The sequence below is a fragment of the Ranitomeya variabilis genome, chromosome 2 (genome assembly GCF_051348905.1).
Source record: "Ranitomeya variabilis isolate aRanVar5 chromosome 2, aRanVar5.hap1, whole genome shotgun sequence".
Lineage (NCBI taxonomy): Eukaryota > Metazoa > Chordata > Amphibia > Anura > Dendrobatidae > Ranitomeya > Ranitomeya variabilis.
The window spans coordinates 881,712,105-881,727,633 of NC_135233.1; the positions used below are offsets into that span (position 1 = coordinate 881,712,105).

Genomic DNA, 15,529 nt, shown 5'->3' on the forward strand with positions numbered 1-15,529 from the left:
TGGAAAACGTGAAGTAAAAAAATTATCAGTAAAAAAGCCTTTATTTAGACAGCTCCAACATGTTCCTCAGCACATTACAACATGGAGGATATGTGTGCAAATAAAATGAAATGTTAACGAGTGACAAGTAGCATCAGACTCTAAGGCCACCATTACAGTGTTCTGCTTAGTATAGACCGGGGTCATCTACAGCAACTCCATTGGGGCACACACTATGCAGTCAGCCAGGCCATCATTTGCAGGATATAACAGACATGTAACATTTGCTGAGAAACCGTATTAGGCCACGTTCACACATTCAGTATTTGGTCAGTATTTTACCTCAGGATGTGTAAGCCAAAAACCAGGAGTGGGTGATAAATACTGGTGACGTGTTTCTATTATACTTTTCCTCTGATTGGTCCTCTCCTGGTTTTGGCTTGCACATACTGAGGTAAAAACTGACCAGATACTGAATGTGTGCACGTGGCCTAATGGAAAGATTTGTAATTCCTCCACATTTTGGACCCTCTTTTGATTTTGGCTCCTAAATAATGAAACAAAATACAGACTAAAATGCTGCCACGTCAAAGGGCCTAAGGCTGCGTAAGCGAGCCACCTGGCCAGTATCTATGCTGACGCACACACCAGGTACATTATTAGGGCTGTCCCACACGTCCAGATAATTCCGGTACCGGAATAAATCGGTACCGGAGTTATCCGTGTCCGTGTGCCTGGGAACTCACGGAGGCCATACCTGCGGCACACGTGTGCCGCCCGTATGGCGAGTGGGTACCACACGGAGCGTGTGGTACCCACTCTGCATGGTGCTGAAGCTGCGATTCATATCATCCCTGCAGCAACGTTTGCTGCAGGGAAAATATGAAGAATAGTGTTTAAAATAAAGATCCATGTGTCCGCCGCCCCCCCACCCCCTGTGCGCCCCCCCCGCTGGTCAGAAAATACTCACCCGGATCCCCCGTCGGCAGTCGCTCCTTCCTGGTCTGGCCGGGGCTTACTGTATGCGGTCACGTGGGGCCGCTCATTTACACTCATGAATAGGCGGCTCCGCCCCTATTGGAGGTGGAGCCACATATTCATGAGTGTAATCGGCCGCATACAGTAGAGAAGCCGCGGCCAGACCAGGAAGGAGCGACTGCCGACGGGGGACCCGGATAAGTATTTTCTGACCAGCGGGGGGGCGCACAGGGGGTGGGGGGGCGGCGGACACATGGATCTTTATTTTAAACACTATCATTCATATTTTCTCTGTAGCAAACGGTGCTACAGGGAACATATGAATGGCGGCTTCAGCACCATGTGGGGGGGACAGCGCTTACTGTAGCGCTGTCTCCGGCACGCCACACGGACCCCAGACGGAGAATGTCCGTGTGAGGTGCGTGTTTTACACGGACCCATTGACTCTATTGGGTCCGTGTAATCCGTGCGCTCCCACGAACACTGACATGTCTCCGTGCTTGGCACACGGAGACACGGTCCGCACACGGTCCGCACAAAATCAATGACATCTGAACAGATGCATTGATTTTTATGGGTCTACGTGTGTCAGTGTCTCCGGTACGGGAGGAAACTGTCACCTCACGTACCGGAGCCACTGACGTGTGAAACCGGCCTTACCTAGCACTAAACTAAGACTTTTCATAGCACTACTGTTATCTTTAATTATCAAGCTACAGCTGCAGTACAAAGGTATACATTCAGGTGCACATGGTTTTGTGGACTGCAGCTGTCAATGGGTCAGAAGCATCACAAAAAGTCTCCGTGCAGCCTCAGCCTGTTGTGTGAAAGATACAAGTCCGAGACTGAGATGGAATTGGAACTTAACCTTTAGGCTGTGTGAACATGTTGCGTTTTTTTCGCTATAAAAACGCATACATATGCATCCTATCATTTAGAATGCATTCTGCAATTTTTGTGCACATGATGCGTTTTTTTCCACTAAAAAAACGCATCGCGGTAAAAAACGCAGCATGTTCATTAATTTTGCGATTTTTTTCGCGTTTTTTCCCGCTATATAATGCATTGGGAAAGCTCCGGAAAAAAACACGCAAAAAACGCAGTAAAAACGCAAAAAAAACGCATGCGGTTTTCTTGCAGAAAATGTCCAGTTTTCTTCAGGAATTTTCTGCAAGAAATTCTTACGTGTGCACATACCCTTAAAGAACAACATTTGGGGTTTACAATTGGACAAGGGCGCAACTATAAGATGCAGAAGTTACAATCACACCCAGGACATGGAAATTAGGGAGACCCAAAAGTCTTTGCCTCATATGAAAAGATTATTACTATGATCTGTGACAGCTGGGGGCCCTGCTTGAAATTTTGTATTGGGGCCCATAAACCTCAAGTTACACCACAGCAGTTGGCAGCTGCAAGCATAATTCTTAGCTAGTTACATACAGTAGGTTGAAAAAAGACCTAGGTCCATCAAGTTCAACCTTTCTCCACCAATTGTAAATGTTGCCACTAAATTATCTATACCTCACAATGGTATGTGTATTGAGGAAATCATCCAGCCCTTGTAGAAAGCTGTTATACTACTATATTCACTTGTAGAGAAATTCAATGTCTTAAAGGGACACTGTCACCCCCTCCAGCCGTTATAAACTAAAAGAGCCACCTTGTGCAGCAGTAAAGCTGCATTCTACCAAAGGTGGCGCTTTTAGTTTTTGTTGCTGTTATTCCCCAAATAAAGGTATTTATAATTCTGCCCAAATACCTTTCTTTAGACCTGGAGGCAGGTCTGAACCCCCCCTCTTTGAAGCGCCAAACTGCCGTCAGTCATATCTTCTGGGGCGCTGGTCGCCGCCCCCTCAGCGCTGTTTTCCTCGGAAATCCGGCGCCTGCTCTGTGCTCTTCTGCCTTGGGCAGGGGCATTGAGCATTGGCCGTCTGACCTCACCTGCTGGGTTGCAGACTGCGCCTGTGCGGGCAGTGCGGCCACCCAGCTACTGAATCCTCGCCCCGCAGTGTGTTATGCATTATGCACAGTGCGGGGCTGGAAGGCGGGGGACCTGGGGGAGCGTCTGACAAGCGCAGTGCGCATGCCCAGATTTGAATAAGTAACTGATATTTTTAAGTGGTTAAATGACTTTGCGCCACTGATTCCACACTAAGAATACACCGATAGTGATTCCCCACATCAAACCCAGGTCCTTACAGCCTGGCCCAACTGGGTTCTGGGTATCTGAATTGGCATCAAAATGGGCAAAGAGCCTATTTTCACAGATTTGAATAATTAACTGATGTTTTCTATTTGCCACGACAGCACCCACTAGAGAGAGGGGATCTGCCCCTAGGAACAGAAAACCTGCTATATCCTTCACAAACCCGACAGGATATGAGACATGGTTTACATACAGTAAACCATCTTATATCCCTTCTTTTATTACATATTCCTCTTTACTAATGTAACAAGTGTCTCTGTGTAAAATTTGGGGTTTCTAGCTATTAAGTTAAAGGGTTAAATCCCCCCAAAAATTAGAGTGGGCTCCCACGCAATTTTCTCCGCCAGAGTGGGAAAGCCAGTGACTGAGGGCAGATATTAATAGCCTAGAGAGGGAATATGGTTATAGGAACCCCCCCCCCCCTGGCTAAAAACATCTGCCCCCAGCCACCCCAGAAAAGGCACATCTGTAAGGCTGGGGTCACACATGCGAGTTTTACGGACGTAAGAGCGCAGAAACTACGTCCGTAAAACTCGCATTACATACGGCACAATTATTCTCAATGGGGCTGCTCCTATTAGCCGTATATTACGGTTCAGTATTATACGGCTTTCTACGGCCGTACAAAATCGCAGCATGCTGCGTTTGTCAGCGTACTGCGCAAATAATACGCCAATGAAAGTCTATGGGGGCGCGAAAAATACGGATTCCACACGGACCTGCAGTGTGACTTGCGAGAAATACGCAGCGCTGTTAGTGAAAAGTCGGTAATTCAATTGCCGGCTTTTCATTTCTCCTGCACAAACCCGACAGGATATGAGACATGGTTTTCATACAGTAAACCATCTCATATCCCCTTTTTTTTTGCATATTCCACACTACTAATGTTAGTAGTGTGTATGTGCAAAATTTCAGCGCTGTAGCTGCTGAAATAAAGGGTTAAATGGCGGAAAAAATTGGCGTGGGCTCCCGCGCAATTTTCTCCGCCAGAGTGGTAAAGCCAGTGACTGAGGGCAGATATTAATAGCCAGGAGAGGGTCCATGGTTATTGGCCCCCCCGTGGCTAAAAACATCTGCCCCCAGCCACCCCAGAAAAGGCACATCTGGAAGATGCGCCAATTCTGGCACTTGGCCACTCTCTTCCCACTCCCTGTAGCGGTGGGATATGGGGTAATGAAGGGTTAATGCCACCTTGCTATTGTAAGGTGACATTAAGCCAGATTAATAATGGAGAGGCGTCAATTATGACACCTATCCATTATTAATCCAATTGTAGGAAAGGGTTAAAAAACACACACACACATGATTACAAAGTAGTTTAATGAAATAAACACAGCGGTTGTTGTAATAATTTATTGTTCTCCCATTCCATTTCCAGGACCTCGCTTGGCAACATAATAAACGCACAAGATACATACCTTCTGCTGTCAGATCTCGTCCCACTAAGTAATCCATCTGAAGGGGTTAACTAATATTACAGGCAGGAGCCCTGCAAATGCAGCTGTGCTCCCTGCCTGTAATCCCCAGCGAATGAATGAAATGTAGGTCATTGACCTACATTTCCTTCAGTCGCGGTGATGCGCCCCTGCTGGATGTTCTCATGAACTGCAGCCTGGGAACTTTTTCCCACGCTCCAGGTCATATGAGGACATCCACCAGGGGGCGCATCACCGCGACTGAAGGAAATGTAGGTCAATGACCTACATTTCATTCATTCCCCGGGGATTACAAGCACGGAGCACAGCTGCATTTGCAGGGCTCCTGCCTGTAATATTAGTTAACCCCTTCAGATGGATTACTTCGTGGGACGAGATCTGACAGCAGAAGGTATGTATCTTGTGCGTTTATTATGTTGCCAAGCGAGGTCCTGGAAATGGAATGGGAGAACAATAAATTATTACAACAACCGCTGTGTTTATTTCATTAAACTACTTTGTAATCATGTGTGTGTGTGTTTTTTAACCCTTTCCTACAATTGGATTAATAATGGATAGGTGTCATAATTGACGCCTCTCCATTATTAATCTGGCTTAATGTCACCTTACAATAGCAAGGTGGCATTAACCCTTCATTACCCCATATCCCACCGCTACAGGGAGTGGGAAGAGAGTGGCCAAGTGCCAGAATTGGCGCATCTTCCAGATGTGCCTTTTCTGGGGTGGCTGGGGGCAGATGTTTTTAGCCACGGGGGGGCCAATAACCATGGACCCTCTCCTGGCTATTAATATCTGCCCTCAGTCACTGGCTTTACCACTCTGGCGGAGAAAATTGCGCGGGAGCCCACGCCAATTTTTTCCGCCATTTAACCCTTTATTTCAGCAGCTACAGCGCTGAAATTTTGCACATACACACTACTAACATTAGTAATGTGGAATATGCAAAAAAAAAGGGGATATGAGATGGTTTACTGTATGTAAACCATGTCTCATATCCTGTCGGGTTTGTGCAGGAGAAATGAAAAGCCGGCAATTGAATTAGCGGCTGTTCACAGATATCGCGCTGAATGAAATCTAAATACAGAATATATATATATGTGTCTCAATGACATATATATATATATATATACTGTATATATGTTTTCCCTAACATTTGAGCACATAAATCCATTAGATGTCGGTTTTGCAAGCCTGCGCGAAAATCTCGCAGTACGGATGCCATACGGATTACATACGGAGGATGCCATGCGCAAAATACGCTGAAACACCCTGACTACGGATCAATATTTTGGGGACATTTCTCCGTATTACGGCCGTAGTACGGACGTATAATACGTGGCGTATTTTCTTACGCCATGTGTGACCCCAGCCTAAGATGCGCCTATTCTGGCACTTAGCCTCTCTCTTCCCACTCCCCTGTAGTGGTGGGATATGGGGTAATGAATGGTTAATGTCACCTTGCTATTGTAAGGTGACATTAAGCCAGGTTAATAATGGAGAGGCATCAATTATGACACCTATCCATTATTAATCCAATAGTACGAAATGGTTAATAAAACACACACTCATTATTAAAAAGTATTTTAATGAAATAAAGACACATGGTGTTTTAATATTTTATTATACTCTTAATCCACCTGAAGACCCTTGTCACCTGAAATAAAGTTAAACAAAGCAAACAACAATATTCCATACCTTCCGTCGTTCAGTCTTGTCCCACGCTGTAAATCCATCTGAAGGGGTTAAATCATTTTACACCCAGGAGCTCTGCTAATGCAGCTGTGCTCCTGGCTGTAAAACTTGGTGAATGAATGGAATTCAGGGGAATGTCCTGTAGTTACCTCGAGTCGCGATGATGCGCCCTCTGCTGGATGAACTCATATGAACTCGAGCCTGGGAAAATATTCTGAAAAGTTCCCAGGCTCGAGTTCATATGAGTTCATTCAGCAGAGGGCGCATCACCGCGACTCGAGGTAACTACAGGTCACTAGGGCAGGACGCCATGCTCCGCCACTTGCTCCGGCAGGCGACAGGCTTTTTTGGGCTTGTGAGCGCTAGACGTAATGCAGTGAAATGAGTCACTTCTAGCGCTGCCTGCTGAGAAGCAGGGGGATGAGAGACATCCTGCAGCCTGCCCCAGGGCAGGGGGTGCATAGAGTGACCTCACAGCGCTGCCTGCTGAGGAGCAGGGGGATGATAGACATCCTGCAGCCTGCCCCAGGGCAGGGGGTGCATAGAGTGACCTCACAGCGCTGCCTGCTGAGAAGCAGGGGGATGATAGACATCCTGCAGCCTGCCCCAGGGCAGGGGGTGCATAGAGTGACCTCACAGCGCTGCCTGCTGAGGAGCAGGAGGATGATAGACAACCTGCAGCCTGCCCCAGGGCAGGGGGTGCATAGAGTGACCTCACAGCGCTGCCTGCTGAGGAGCAGGGGGATGATAGACATCCTGTAGCCTGCCCCAGGGCAGGGGGTGCATAGAGTGACCTCACAGCGCTGCTTGCTGAGAAGCAGGGGGATGAGAGAGATCCTGCAGCCTGCCCCAGGGAAGGGGGTGCATAGAGTGACCTCACAGCGCTGCTTGCTGAGAAGCAGGGGGGAGAGAGACATCCTGCAGCCTGCCCCAGGGCAGGGGGTGCATAGAGTGACCTCACAGTGCTGCTTGCTGAGGAGCAGGGGGGTGAGAGATATCCTGCAGCCTGCCCCAGGGCAGGGGGTGCATAGAGTGACCTCACAGCGCTGCCTGCTGAGGAGCAGGGGAGAGAGAGACATCCTGCAGCCTGCCCCAGGGCAGGGGGTGCATAGAGTGACCTCACAGTGCTGCTTGCTGAGGAGCAGGGGGGTGAGAGATATCCTGCAGCCTGCCCCAGGGCAGGGGGTGCTTAGAGTGACCTCACAGCGCTGCTTGCTGAGAAGCAGGGGGATGAGAGACATCCTGCAGCCTGCCCCAGGGCAGGGGGTGCATAGAGTGACCTCACAGCGCTGCCTGCTGAGGAGCAGGGGGATGATAGACATCCTGCAGCCTGCCCCAGGGCAGGGGGTGCATAGAGTGACCTCACAGCGCTGCCTGCTGAGGAGCAGGAGGATGATAGACAACCTGCAGCCTGCCCCAGGGCAGGGGGTGCATAGAGTGACCTCACAGCGCTGCCTGCTGAGGAGCAGGGGGATGATAGACATCCTGTAGCCTGCCCCAGGGCAGGGGGTGCATAGAGTGACCTCACAGCGCTGCTTGCTGAGAAGCAGGGGGATGAGAGAGATCCTGCAGCCTGCCCCAGGGAAGGGGGTGCATAGAGTGACCTCACAGCGCTGCTTGCTGAGAAGCAGGGGGGAGAGAGACATCCTGCAGCCTGCCCCAGGGCAGGGGGTGCATAGAGTGACCTCACAGTGCTGCTTGCTGAGGAGCAGGGGGGTGAGAGATATCCTGCAGCCTGCCCCAGGGCAGGGGGTGCATAGAGTGACCTCACAGCGCTGCCTGCTGAGGAGCAGGGGGGAGAGAGACATCCTGCAGCCTGCCCCAGGGCAGGGGGTGCATAGAGTGACCTCACAGTGCTGCTTGCTGAGGAGCAGGGGGGTGAGAGATATCCTGCAGCCTGCCCCAGGGCAGGGGGTGCTTAGAGTGACCTCACAGCGCTGCCTGCTGAGGAGCAGGGGGATGAGAGACATCCTGCAGCCTGCCCCAGGGCAGGGGGTGCATAGAGTGACCTCACAGTGCTGCTTGCTGAGAAGCAGGGGGGAGAGAGACATCCTGCAGCCTGCCCCAGGGCAGGGGGTGCATAGAGTGACCTCACAGTGCTGCTTGCTGAGGAGCAGGGGGGTGAGAGATATCCTGCAGCCTGCCCCAGGGCAGGGGGTGCATAGAGTGACCTCACAGCGCTGCCTGCTGAGGAGCAGGGGGGTGAGAGACATCCTGCAGCCTGCCCCAGGGCAGGGGGTGCATAGAGTGACCTCACGGTGCTGCCTGCCCTGACACTAACAGGGGGCAGGAAGACCACTTTGTGTTCAGGGAAAAAAAGGTGAGGCTTGTGTTTGTACTGGCATAAATGGGGAATAGGAAGGCTGTTATGGTGTCTGTTATCTGTGGGGTTACATATATATATTGCATTATCTGCAGACAGTTATTACTGTGATTTTTGGTGTTACATAGGACTGCAGATGACATATACTCCATTTTCTGTACTCGGAGTAAATCACTTATCTGTAGTGTTACATAGGACTGCAGGCTGTATCTACCACATTACCGTTATCACTGTGTTATTCATGGTGTAACATAGGACAGGTGACCTATACTATATTATCTGTATGCAGAGCATTATCATCTGTGATGTTACATAGGACTGCTGGTGACATATACTACATTATGTGTACTCGGAGTTATCACTCTGTTATCTGTAGTGTTACATAGGACTGCTGGTGACCTATACTATATTATCGGTACGCAGGGCATTATCAAGGTGTTAGTTATGGCGTCACATAGGACTGCCGGTGACATACTATACTATTGGAATACAGTTATCTGCAATGTTACATAGGACTGCAGCTAAGGCGCGGGCACATATAGGCTGCTGTAGGGACGTCTGCTGGGAACATAGCTGTGGTGACCCCATGGGGCAGAAACCCAGGCCAGGATCTAGAATACTTCGGAGCCCATGTAGCAGCCACTTGTGCTCCTGTACAAAGCAGTGGCGCGGAGAGGCTGCCCTCTGGGGCTGACATACAGGGAGCAGCCATCAGAGCCCTCCTCCCGCAGCAGCACAGGACACGCTCATGCTGCCAGTATATATCTCTCCAGGCCTGCTTTGGTGTGGAATGAGTTAAAGGGGCGGCCCTTTCTGTGCGCGTCTCCCCTGCTCTGGGAGCGGATGGTTCATTCCGGGCTATATGTAGCGCTGCTCTGCCCTGGAGGGCTGCAATGGGACGGCTGAGCGCTGGCAGCCGGAGAGCGGAGCAGACGGGCCGTGCCATGACAGGCAGCAGTCGCCGCCAACAGCGCCCTACACCATGAGCTGAGGGCGAGTGCCAGTCTCCTCTCCAGCCTCCATGCACTGTGCGAGATGCTGCCCTGGAAAAAGAGCAAGTTCGATCTAATCGAGGAGGACAGCAAGCAGAGCAAGCAGAAGGGCTATGCGGTGAGCCTGAACTACAGCGCCCTCACCTCCTTCGCCAAGTCCTGCCCGGAGGGGGCACTCACCAGGGTGGGCAGCATGTTCAAGTCCAAGAGGAAGAAGATCAAGATCACCGGGGAGGACCCCACCTACACCGTGCTGTACCTGGGCAACGCCACCACCCTGCAGTCCAAGGGAGACGGCTGCACCGACCTGGCGGTGTGCAAGATCTGGAGCAAGAGCGAGATGGGCAAGCACGGCACCAAGATGAAGCTGACGGTGAGCTCCCAGGGCATCCGCATGGTGCATGTGGAGGACAAAGCCAAGCGGCCCGGGCACCTGTACCTGCTGCACAGGGTCACCTACTGCGTGGCGGACCCGCGGCTGCCCAAGATCTTCGCCTGGATCTACCGGCACGAGATGAAGCACAAGGCGGTGATGCTGCGCTGCCATGCGGTGCTGGTGTCCAAGCCGGAGAAAGCCAAAGCCATGGCGCTGCTGCTGTACCAGACGTCTGCCAACGCCCTGGCAGAGTTCAAGCGGCTGAAGAGGAGGGAGGACGCCCGGCACCAGCAGCAGCAGCTGATCGGGGAGCAGAACATCCCCCTGGTCCCGCTGCGAAAGCTGCTGAACGGCCAGTGCTGCTACAAGCCCCCGGTGGAGCGGAGCCGCAGCGCCCCCAAACTGGGCTCCATCACCGAGGACCTGCAGGGAGAGGAGGAGGAGGAGCGGGCCATGAGCTTCGAGTGTGAGGACGTGCTGGACACCGGGGACGGCGGGGGCGACGTGCAGGCGGGCAAGCTGTCTCAGCTCATCAGTGACCTGGGGGAGATGAGCCTGGGCAATGACCTGCAGACCCTGAGGGCGGACCTGCGGGTCACCCGGCTGCTGTCCGGGGAGAGCACGGGCAGCGAGTCCTCCATCGAGAGCAACCAGGACAATGGACCCAGCAGTAACGGCTATGAGGAGTGCAGAGAGCCGGAGACGGTGTGAGGAAGACTGCAGGGGATGGGAGACCACAAGGGACCCGCTTACTATCACTTGGCATTAATGGGGTTACCATGCTCTGCTAGACTACCTCTGCCACCAAATTCTTAGGTTCTGGCATTAAGGGGTTAACCTGTTCTGTATTCCACTGTCTCTGAACACTTATGGCACTGTTGGGGTTAATGGGGATGCCACTGACTGGCGGTCAATATCATACCGCACTGTGGGTGCAGCGAGGTGTATGGCGTTAATGTATATCGCCCTGATGTGCGCTCTGTGACGTCATGCTGTTGTATGGCCTTTGTGGTTTGTGGCAGCGTCGGGGGTTAATATACAATGTCAGATATGCGGTGTATGACGTCATATTCCTCTGTGGTGCCCTGGTAATAGGCAGCTAGCTTCCTATGTATCCATCTTGCGACCAGCGCCAGATTCCTGCTGATGCCTGGGGTCACTTACTTTTCGGAGTCCTGGATGTGGATGTGCCCCATTTACTTTGAAATGAGAGTTGCCTTAGTGTTAAATACAAACCTCTCTGAAAAACTGAATGGCAGCCTGTAAAGAGTTAACTCCCAACAAATTTTAATTAGACGAACCCTTATTTATGTTTTCTTTATTCTGCTGGGGGAGGTGGAGTGTGGCTTGTGTATGAGCCGCCTGGGGGGCGCTCTTACACTGCCGTGGTGCTAGCACCTTACCTGTAGCGCCTCTACCCTGTGGGGGATGTGGAGTGACCGTTCTACTGCCCTGTGGGGGATGTGGAGTGACCGTTCTACTGCCCTGTGGGGGATGTGGAGTGACCGTTCTACTGCCCTGTGGGGGATGTGGAGTGACCGTTCTACTGCCCTGTGGGGGATGTGGAGTGACCGTTCTACTGCCCTGTGGGGGATGTGGAGTGACCGTTCTACTGCCCTGTGGGGGATGTGGAGTGACCGTTCTACTGCCCTGTGGGGGATGTGGAGTGACCGTTCTACTGCCCTGTGGGGGATGTGGAGTGACCGTTCTACTGCCCTGTGGGGGATGTGGAGTGACCGTTCTACTGCCCTGTGGGGGACGTGGAGTGACCGTTCTACTGCCCTGTGGGGGATGTGGAGTGACCGTTCCACTGCCCTGTGGGGGACGTGGAGTGACTGTTCCACTGCCCTGTGGGGGACGTGGAGTGACTGTTCCACTGCCCTGTGGGGGACGTGGAGTGACCGTTCTACTGCCCTGTGGGGGACGTGGAGTGACCGTTCTACTGCCCTGTGGGGGACGTGGAGTGACCGTTCTACTGCCCTGTGGGGGACGTGGAGTGACCGTTCTACTGCCCTGTGGGGGACGGGGAGTGACCGTTCTACTGCCCTGTGGGGGACGGGGAGTGACCGTTCGGCCTTGTGGCTTGGGCTCTGTTCACATGTCTGTTCAGGCACGCTGCTTCTCTGCTTTGTGTTGGGGACAGACAAAAGGAATAAGTGATCCGTCCCATCACAAAAGGAACCATAAATGACTATTTTGGGGTCCATTTTACGTCTGTTTTTTTTTTTTTTTTTTTTTTAGAATGTGGTGAGGGAAAGCTGTCCTGTATAGCGAACCCAGACGTACCCCATAATAATCAGTGGGTCCCCGTCTGTGGATAACTGGACGAATCACTTACTGTAGTGTCTGACCGGACATGTGAATACAGCCTTGGGATTACTTTTCCATCATCCAGATCTCGTTTCTGTGGAGTCCCCTGTAATATTATCTTTTTGGTTGGGGAGGGGACCCTAAGGGCAGAGACAGACTGCCGTATTTCTCCTGCGAGAATCACATCATAAACCTCGTACTGACTGTCAGCTCTCCTGACCTGAGCTTGACAGCTGTATAGAAATCCACCATACTGTCTTGCTCAGGTCAGGAGAGGTGCCGGGCCAGTCCGTGCAGTGCGATGCGATCCTCGCACGAGTTATACGGCAGTCTGTCTCTGCCCTAAGTCTCCATATTAATGAACTCAGTAAAGACTTGGAATATCGGAAATGAGAAAACTGAAAATGTCAGAACATTTTCTTCCAGAAACTGCATCACACCAGTCCATAGGTTACGGCTTCAGTGACTGTGACCAAGTTGCAATACCACTTCCAACCTGTGGACAGATGTGTTGTGTGTTTTCTTTAAAAACAAAAAAAAAAGCCATGTAGTGTTATGTTGTTGGGGTGTGTGTGTGTTTGCTTTGTTCTTTTTAAATCCTGGACATCCCCTTTAAGAATAATTGCCTCCAAGGTAATCTAAGCCTTAATGGTGGTCCTGTTGTTGTCCTCCGCCTACAACATCTGGCAGGGATTGGTCTGGGACTCCTGGATCCACACGACATTGTGCTGCTAATCAAACACTAAGGTCAAATTTATCAAACTGTAAAATAAACTACTGTTTCCCATGGCGACCAATCACAACACAGCTTTGGTGTTACTAGTGCAGTTTCAAAAATGAAAGCTGACTTCTGATTGGTTGGCATGGGTAACATTGCCAGATAAGCCAGGCCTCATGTCTGTAGTATTTATTATTAGAAAGGCGTCACTATTTCTCTATTCAGACTAAGCTGAAACACAAAGACCCTAAACTATGAAGTGTCAGTTCTCCTCCGTGTCTCTAATATCTCGGCCAGGCCAGTCCAGATTCCAGCACTTTCCCTGTTCCCTTCCAGTGCTGGAACGTCTTGTGGGTTATGCATATAACAATGCTGTACAATTTAATATTTTTTTCAGTGTCTCTTTACTTCCTGATTTCTCCTGTCCTTGGCTCAGGCAATGTTTGCACATGAAATTACATTGGGGTGAGGCACAGTCAGGTAAAAAAAATGGCCAATCTGCTCTAGCTACACCAATTCCACGCCCAGTCCGGTGCTGGCATTGCCCGTCTCCGCAGCTGCATGCCATCATCACTCAGGCCAACCATGTATGCGTTACTCTTAGCCCTGGCATGTAATCACCATCCGTTAATTTTCCATTAATCCCAGTGTGCCGGTCGGCATCACACAATAGACCAGTTTGGTAGAATGCCAGAAATTTACCAACACTGCTGTTTTTCTGAGAGCGTGCCTACAGTTTTACTATAGGTTAGCTAAAAAGAATATACGGTAAGCCATTTTTTATTTTTGGCTGTAGCAAAAAAGTTGCATTTATAATGCTGTTTAGGAAAATATTTTCTCACAGATGTAGCCTCATGATTGCAGTGTTTGATGCTGTCAGTGCTTTCTCGTGTTTAGCACAGTCTTGGCTCTGCTACATCTGTGTGACTTCTGCTTTATTTCTCCACATGTGCAGTTTACATCACAACTAGGTGACCTCTAGTGATGAGTGAACGTGCTTGGATAAGGTGTTATCTGAGCATGCTCGGGTGCTAACAGAGTGTCTTTGGCATGCTCGAATAAGGCTACTTTCACACTAGCGTCGGGAACAACCCGTCGCTGCGCGTCGGGCCGACGTTCCCGACGCTAGTGTGGTCTCCGCCGCACAACGGGGGCAGCGGATGCATATTTCCCACGCATCCGCTGCCCCATTGTGATGTGCGGGGAAGTGCGGGGAGGTGGGGGCGGAGTTCCGACTGCGCATGCGCGGTCGGAAAAAGCGGACCGTCGGGAGCAAAAAACGTTACATGTAACGTTTTTTTCTCCCGACGGACCGCTACCATACGCCCAAACGCCGCCAAACGCATTCACCGTTTGGAAATGCGTCGCAAATGCGTCGCAAATGCGTCGCTAATGTTACTCTATGACGAAACAACGTATCCAGCAAAAACTTTTGCTGGATGCGGCGTTTCGCAAAAACGACGCATTTGCGACGTATTGCAGTTAACGCTAGTGTGAAACTAGCCTAATATGTTTGTGTCCCAGCGGCTGCATGTCTTGCACTGTTCTACAGCCACAGCACATGCAGGGATTGCCTGTTTGTTATGCAATCCCTGCATATGTTGAGGCTGTCGAACAGCCGTGAGGACTTGAACATGTTTTTCGAGCACACCGAAGACACTCTGTTAGCACCAGAGCATGCTCATATAACACTTTATCTGAGCACGTTCGCTCATCACTAGTGACACCTGTTGAATTGATCCACAGAAGAGCAGATAAATGCGGCATAACTAGGCACAGTATGAATGTTTACTGCGGGCACCAGGCTACTCCATGTGGCACCACAAGTGGCTTGCCACAGCTTTGACCTCCTTTTCGTTTTTCCTCTCTCCCTGGGTCCTATACGTCACACTCCTCTGCCAGATAGGGTATTTTGTTTTCCTCATACCTCAGACAGCCGCCTGCCAAAACTCCACAATGAAGCGAATTGGAGAATTGGTACACTTGTATGTTTACACGCTTGTTTTATTTTTTAAACAGCCCACTGGGAAACTTCCTTTTTATGTCATTACATTCCATGATGGTTTTTGTAATACTTGCACTGTTGTGAAGTCCATTTCCAGTGTTTCATTGATGTAAATACGTATATATTTTGTACATAAAGGTCACAGAATTCTAAGTGTTATCTTTGCTGTGCAAAAGAAAAATCTGATGTTCACTTGTACATAACTCGTGTATATAGTAATTTTTCTTTATTTTTTAAAGGACATCACTGTTATGATGTTTGTTTGCACACCTGAAAAAAGTAATAAAAGAAAATAATTTAAGACACTTGGAGATTTTTATTTTTTTTTTAAATTTATTGCGTACCTGAAATTCTTATGTAGGACCACTCAGCAGTTGGAAATCTGACATCTGAATGGTGTCCATATACCATACATGTAGACACTTTTTTAAATATAAAAAATTAATCCAAAATGGATGGATGAAATGCTGCTCTATTTTGTCTTGTAAAATGAAAGCTACCGTGGCAGAGA

At 50.1% G+C, this 15,529-nt stretch overlaps 1 protein-coding gene across 1 annotated transcript; it reads left to right on the forward strand.

The window, feature by feature from the left end:
• The first annotated feature begins 9,513 nt into the window (after positions 1-9,513).
• On the forward strand, positions 9,514-15,323 carry FAM43A (family with sequence similarity 43 member A). The gene has a single exon (XM_077290361.1). It carries the CDS (start codon positions 9,653-9,655, stop codon positions 10,694-10,696), a length of 1,044 nt encoding a protein of 347 aa, XP_077146476.1. The 5' UTR covers positions 9,514-9,652; the 3' UTR covers positions 10,697-15,323.
• Positions 15,324-15,529: the final 206 nt, after the last annotated feature.

Excerpts from the sequence above, each read along its gene's own strand:
- FAM43A (XM_077290361.1), top strand. The coding sequence starts at position 9,653 with ATGCTGCCCTGGAAAAAGAGCAAGTTCGATCTAATCGAGGAGGACAGC.